Source organism: Nestor notabilis, unplaced genomic scaffold (genome assembly GCF_000696875.1).
Source record: "Nestor notabilis isolate BGI_N333 unplaced genomic scaffold, ASM69687v1 scaffold20843, whole genome shotgun sequence".
Classification (NCBI taxonomy): domain Eukaryota; kingdom Metazoa; phylum Chordata; class Aves; order Psittaciformes; family Psittacidae; genus Nestor; species Nestor notabilis.
The window spans coordinates 5,219-12,509 of NW_009923561.1; the positions used below are offsets into that span (position 1 = coordinate 5,219).

Sequence of the window (7,291 nt, forward strand, 5' to 3'; positions counted from 1 at the left end):
CCTGGCCCCCGTCCCCCCGCCTGCAGTGAACCATTTACCACCACATTTCCTCCTTTTGTTTCTACTTCCTCTCACCAGTTGCAGCATCAGGCTGGCAACGTGGGCAATGCAGCCAGAGAGGCAACGGGCCACGTGCTTCAGACCCGGTGCTCTCAGCACGGGGGTGCAGCCTCCATCAGCTTCACCCTCCCGGGCTCGTGCAGCCCTGCCAACACCTCTGAATGTGGCAGAAGGGTGGAGAGGAAAGGGGGAAAAGTGAAACAAGGGATGCAAAGATGCCTTCTGCAGTGCTGGGAGCTTCCAGCTGGTACTGCTGGTACAGGTACTTCTGGGTGAATTTTGATTCACGGACTAGACAGATCCTGCTTTTCCGTACAATCTGCCCTGCTCAGGGTGCTCATTTGGCCCTTGGAGTCACCCCAGACTTTAAGGTAAATCTCATGTCTGGAGATGCCTGCACATTATTTGCCTACTAGACATGAGGAACTGATAGAGACAAAGGGACTTGCCCAGGCTCTCAGAGGAAACCTGTGGTTACACAGGATGCTGAATTAAGCTCACCCATGTTCCGAGACAACACCCAAATGAATCTCTGGGCCAGCCTACCTTTTATCATCTCAGAACTCCTCATTTTAAGTCAGGCCACAAACAGACTGGAAAAAAACCACACGTGTGACCTTTCAGACACTGACCACCACAGCCTGACACTGCCAAGCACCACGTGTGGCACGGTCCCCCGCTGCTGGGTGCTGCTTTGCCCTTAGCGCTTTGGGTGCCGGCTGTTTGCTTTGCAGTGGATTAGCACAGGCAGCACAGGCAGCATGCCCTATCGAGATACTGCACTGAGGCAGGCAGCCAAGGATCCCCTGGAAACCTCACCTCTGCTTTAGGAAGGACCAGGGCTGGCCCTGCAGAAGGACAAGCATCCAGATACTTACATCTTCGTTTGTCGTCAGGTTGGAGGCAACTAAATAAGTGTGAAAACCTGAGAGGCCCAAAATAGACCAGACTGAGAAAAAGCAAATCACCAGCTCCAGCACAGTGAAACAAGAGTCAAGGAAGTCTCAGGGAACAAAACCATCCTGCGAGGAGAGAGAGGACTGTTCTGGGAGGTGTGCGCTGCGATCACACACACACCAGGCCAAGAGAATATCCCAGCAAGGTTCCCATTCCCTGTTCCATTCTGCAGGCACCCACCAAGGCACAGCCTGCTCCAACTGCTTCCCTTTCCATGTAGAACTGCAAACTGGGAAACAACTTTGCCACCCACCCCAAGGCCCTGATGGTGAACTAAAGGTCTTGCCCATTTGGCAGTGCTATCAGCATACAGATGAAGAGGTGTCTGCCTGCCCCAAACAGGTAGTGAGGGGACTAAATTAAGTTGTAGGAAGTACACCAGGGTGACCCCACAAAGAGCTCATTGCATCCCCTGTTACAGCATCAGTGCTGCTGCACCAGTGCTCTACAGTGTGAGCAGCTGATGGCATCAGAAGGATATCTTGCAGGTGTTGTCTTCAGAGTGGTGAGGAATCCATCTCTCTGAGAGCCTGCAAAGCAAAACGGGACAAGGAACAACATCCCACCAGGCAGCCTTGCACCTCCAGCCAACACAGCACTCCTGAGCATGCAGCCACCCCGCTGTGGGCTTATGGATCTGCCTGAGAAACCTCTGCAGGCTGGAACTGCAGAAATGGCAATGCACAGACACAGCTCCAGATCTGGGGCTGACAGGAAGTCACCTTCCTGGTTCACCCAACTTCCCAGGTTAAGAGCAGATGCACCCAGCAACTCATTTGTTGGGAGGGGATAACCCACTCACAAGCTCTCAAGGTCCCCCAGCAGTGAAGTGCGCGGTGGGTTTGAGGCTCTCTGCAGTCTGAGACCACAATTATTAAGGCCACCTGAGCCAAAAAGCCTCATCTAAACTATCTGGACCCCTCCTACACTCTGTCCAAGAGGAACAGGGAGCCAGTGCTCCCCCGAGTCACTCGCGGCCGGGAGCACGGCACACGGCGCTGCAGGTACTTACGCAGGGTGAGGTGGGTGACGACACAAGCGAAGATGAAGGCTGTCAGGAAGGAGAGGGAGAGGATGAAGGCATAGAAGTAGCGATAGTTGCGCTTCCCCACGCAGTTGCCCACCCAGGGGCAGTGGTGATCAAACCTCTCTGAAACAAAGGGACACGGTGAGAAACTCCTGTCACCTTGCAGGAACACAGCAAACTCTGCTGAGCCTCTGAAATGCCCCATCCCTGGCAGTGTTCAAGGCCTTGGGTGACATGGTCTAGTGTGAGGTGTCCCTCCCCATGGCAGGGGTTGGAACTGGATGATCTTAAGGTCCTTTCCAACCCAAACACTCTGTGATACCATGAAAACCAGAGGCTACAAATTGAACTTCCATCCACCACCCTGAGACCAGAACCTCCCTGGTTAGCAGGAAGTTTCAAAGAACACTGCTGCCTCCTCACATGCCCTTTCAATCATCAAAGGCCAAACCTTTCCTGTCACCAAACGCTACGTAAATACAAGCCTCGTGACTGGTAACATCCACCATTACTAAAACTGAAAGGGAACAGGGAAAGTGCAGCAGTTTTTCCAGTACCTACAGCACGGGGTGCTGCTCCCCCTCTGCCCATCAGCTTCCCCCGCCTTCTGCAGGGCACAAACCCGTTTTCACAGGTATACAGACATACCTCTCAACCCACAGAAACTGCCCGGGAAGCCAGGGCAGGTGCAGCGTAGCTGGAAACACTCCCCACGAGGCTGCCTTCCAATGAAAGGGCTGCATTTCAGACTAACTGTTCTGCATGGGCCACCAACGCAAACAAAGCCCGTGGCACATAAAGCAGGCACATGCCTGCTCCCCTCCTCTTCAAACAGCGCCTCAGCCACGGCTGCTCTCCAGAGCAAGGAGGGGTCAGAGCCACTCGTGGCTATGCTCAAACACAGGACACTTGGAAACTCCCAAACTACTCCCAAACCAGAACCTTGGGGTCCCGCAACTGCGCCTCAGGCTGCCCTGGAAGACAGCATAAAACATCCCTATGACACACAACCAGGAGCAACTGCACAAGGGGTAAACTCTCTGGGCATGCCCCTAAATCACACGGCACCCTGCTGCCAGTTCAAGTTGCTCTGGTGCACTGAGACTGTGGTGGGAGCCCCCCTGCAGCTGCCCCACGCCTGCACGGAGCCATCAGAGGCTTTTCTTCAGGTCTTTGTTCATTCTCTCCTGCGCCACCACATTCAGAGAGGATCCAGAAGAGCTCAACCAGCATCTCTGGTGGTGCCTCTACCAGCCTGGTGACAGCAAGGCCACAGACAACAAGAAGCCAGCAGCAAACCTCGTGTTGGGTGGAGGCCTTAGCTGCATTTCACAGTGCATCCTCCTGGATAGCGGGAAAACAGAGGCACAGATTCTCAGACATGCTGCCCCCTTGCCCTGAGCCACTGCACTGGCGTTGCTTTCATCTTAAACAGGAAGAAGAAAGACTACTGGGTATCTAATCCTTTATAAGAAGCAAAGGCAAGCAGTCCAGGAACATAAAACATGCTCCCCTACGAGGTATCAGCACCTTTCTGGGCTTACCCACACAGTTGTCACAGACGCTGCAGTGAGAGGTACGCGGAGGGCGGAACATCTTGCAGGTGTAGCAGTACTTGAGCTTCACCACGTACTTGTTTATGACCACTTCCATCGTGCGGGCGGGCGGGCGGTACGTGGAGGTGCCCATGCTGTCTGCAGGGGCAGGGAGGGACCGTCAAAGCAGGGCAGGTGAAACCCAAGCCCCCACACACCACCCACCAGGCAGGGTAAGGGACTGGCATCTCTTGATTTTAAGCAGAAGCTAAGAGGCAGCTCAGCCTAGAGGGGCTGTTGCAGGGTAGGCAGCCAGAAACTCCACTCAGCTCCTCGCAGCATTATTTATGTCCTTTCCTTGTCTGTTCAATAGCAGGGGTGCTGAGGGGAACTAATATTTGCCCAGTGCTTTGAGAACATAATAAATAGTGAGCATCAAAGCAGCAGTGCCCAGTTACACCAACTCATCTCTGCGTGTCTAACAGATCCCAAGGAAGCAACATAATCTGTTAACACACACGCGTGGTTCCTCCTCTGCTGCAAGCACCCAGGTTACAGCAATCAGGGTAACCTCAGCAGAAGCCTCCCTGCCACCACCACACACCACTTGCCAACCCACAGTTGGAGCCAGCAGCTCAAGAGACTCATTTCCATCACCACGGGGGAGGAGAGTGAGCAGGTCTCGAATGCTCCAGGCAGACTGCACTGAAATTTGACATGAGTGTGTTAGGAGCACAAGAGGATTCCTCCTCTGAAGTTCCAACTTGAGGATTCTTAGGGACACAGCACGTGTGTGTGCTGGCACTTCATTATTCACTGGGGACTGGCAGCTGGAGACGCTTTCTCTGCCGAGCTGAAGTGTGATGTGGAAAACCTCTGTATCACACTTGCAATGCTGGAGGTTATTCCTTTATTTTAGTCACTCTTAGAAGAGCCCTTTTCCAACTCCAAAGAGGAAGTCTTTGCAAATAGAGATGTAACAGTGAGCACTAAAAGGATAAGAAGCTGATTATATGAGCAGTAACAGCTGGCACATCAGGCAGCATCTGCAGCCAGATTACTGCTTCAGGCACTTATAAATAGAAACATGGATCACCACTCTGAGGAGATTTTAAACCCATTCTTTTAGTCAGCTGTAGAATTACTGCCTTGCAACTGTCTGCAGCGGGGCACATTCAAGCTGTCTCACATTAGCTTTGCTAAAGCATTTGATACTACAGGTCACACCAACAAGGTCCACAGCTGCTGGATGCAAACACCTTCCTGGCCACCACCAAAGCAGCGTGACACTGCGGTTTGCAGATGGGGACAAACATTAGCATACTGTTAGAAAGCACCACAATGAAGACGACCTTGCAGCACAGCAGGTTCAATGGCAAATCGTAATCTGAAGAAGCATTCATGCTTAAATTAATTACCCCACGTCCTCAGCACTGGTGTTTTGCAGGGGGTGGTACAGGGGCAGATTCCTCTCAGGGTGGACAATGTTCAGAGGAACTGCTGCCCACTCAGGTGGTGTCCTGGGGGCAGGAACAGGCACAGCCTTGAGCTGCTGTCCAGGGATTTGCCTGGGAAAGCGATGGGGCTGAACAGAAACAACCCTCACTTCTGCTTCTCTGAGCTGCTCTCTCTGAAGCACCTGCCTGCTGTGCTACAAGAGCTTGGTGCACCTCTCTCACCAGGACTCCTAGGACACTGTCAAGCCTCACAGTCTGATACTCTGGCCTCTTCTCCCCCTGGACAACTGGTCAGGAGCCAGGGCCCAAGAAAGGAGACTCACCGAGCCCAAAACACACGTGCACACATGGGCATGCACCGAGCAGACAGAAGAGAGGGAACAGGAGTCTCACCAATCCGCTTTTCCAGGTCTGCAGCCTCACTGGGGGTGGCTCTGGGCAGGATACCTGGGTCTCTGAAGCTGGTCTGCAGCAGGCAGCTGATGACAAAGAAGAAGAGGACGGCTGCAATGATGGGGATGGCCAAGGTGAGGTGAGTGGCAAGGAAGGGGCAGCTGTTGGAAAAACAGAAAACAAAGAAGTCAGCTGGAACACTGCACACCATAAGCTATCACGGGAAGTGGGCTGAAGCAGTGCTGCTTTGGGGAGACCTCTGGAACAGCAAAAGCCAGCCCAGAAAGCACAAGTGGCACTGGGAAGACAGTGTCTCCACAGTACAAGCCCCTGCACACAACCTCTTTGCCCTTCACGAGTCCTAGGACCAAAAACCTGGCCCAAAGCCTGGTCACCTTCTACACCAGCAGCATCAAGAACACACAGAGAAACACCCCACGCTAAACAGGGATTGAAATCAGCACGAACACGACCCCATCTGGTCCAACACGTGAAGCTGAGAGGGAACTTGGCTTCGATTCAGCACAGCTCTGCTGTCTCTGGATGACTCGCGTGCCCTTCGTGCTGCGCCAGATGTTGGACGAGGACACCTTCCAGCAGTGACGCTGCTGTGACAAGCCACCAGGCATCTAAGCAGACAATGCCTGCTCCTGGGCTTGCTTCACCAGGAGCTGGGGCTGGTTTCCCGCAGATGGGGCCCGGCAGGATCACACTCTGCATCAGGGCAGCTCCATTACTCACAGCACGACAGGGGAAGGCAGCAGAGGAACACGATTCTTCACAGGGCAAGTGCTGGAGACCCGGCCTGTCCCCTGCTCTGCAGAGGGATTTGCTATTATAAGCACTGCTAAGTAGGCAGTGGAGCACTGACAGGCAAGCTGCTTGAGCCCTGGTGCCTGCGGGCAGTGCTAAGGCTCAGTAATGCTGCGAGGCAGTTTGAGAGGATTAAGCAACTTTTATTGCAACTCCCAGGCTCAGCTGTCCAGAACAAAGCAGCTACCAAGCAACAAAACCCCTTCGGCCTGAGACCAACGCTGCTGCCGAGCCCCTTGGTCGTCTCCTTGATGGAAGAACAGAAAGGTCTCTGGAATGAGGGATGTGAGCTCGCTGCCCCCCCTTTCGTGGGAGAATCTCTAGAGCCCATTTTCCCCTGTCAGGCAACAAGACTTCACATAAAACTCATGAACTCTAGATGCAGGCAAGATGTATTTGCTCTATACATCCAGCAAACTGTGAGCCATGCAACAGAAGCAAACTGCTAAAATAACAACTTGGAAAGCCCCAGGTCATCTTCAACCAAGAAAGAGTGACTAGGCACGAAGGGAGAGGAGAGCAGATGTCCTCTGCTTGGCCCCATACAAAGCAGTTACTGTGCTAGTGCTGCCCATTAGTTTCAGATGCAGCAGAGAGACCTGTCAAAGGGGCACAGACGACACTGAGAAAGGAGTTGTCGCGTTGGGATGCCATTACTGCCTCCCACAGCTGCCTGCCCCTCTCAGCTCATCCGACTTCTCAGAACCTCTAATCTGACCAAATACCTTCATCTCCCCACCAGCAGGCTTGGGCAGCTTTGCTCTGCGACTCACAGGGATAACGCTGGGATCTGAAGGCAGGGATGACCCCCCCGCTTCGTTCGGTGGCAGGAAAACCAAGCTCCCTTCCCTCCCGAGACAGGGACAGACCCAGGACAGCAGAAGCCCTCAGAGGTGTCAATAACCAGCTGTGCTCCTTCCTTTTCTCCTCCAGGCATCATAGGACTTAACTGGGTGCTCCTGGCTCTCCCCTCCCTTAGGGTGCAGGAGCGGGGAGCTTCCCCAAGCCAGCTTTCCAAAGGGAAAGGGGGAGATGCTCCCTCTTCCCCA

General features: G+C 53.6%; 1 protein-coding gene across 1 annotated transcript in view; it reads right to left on the bottom strand.

The window, feature by feature from the left end:
- Positions 1-5,584, bottom strand: part of ZDHHC18 (zinc finger, DHHC-type containing 18) — a 7,545-nt gene extending 1,961 nt beyond the window's left edge. The window contains exons 1-5 of the mRNA XM_010012219.1: positions 5,430-5,584; positions 3,589-3,738; positions 2,030-2,167; positions 1,499-1,547; positions 939-1,041 (exon numbers count right to left, since the gene is read on the bottom strand). Coding sequence (XP_010010521.1) covers positions 939-1,041; positions 1,499-1,547; positions 2,030-2,167; positions 3,589-3,733 — 435 coding nt within the window. The 5' untranslated portion in view covers positions 3,734-3,738; positions 5,430-5,584. The remainder of the gene's footprint in view (positions 1-938; positions 1,042-1,498; positions 1,548-2,029; positions 2,168-3,588; positions 3,739-5,429) is intronic.
- Between the last annotated feature and the right edge of the window lie 1,707 nt (positions 5,585-7,291).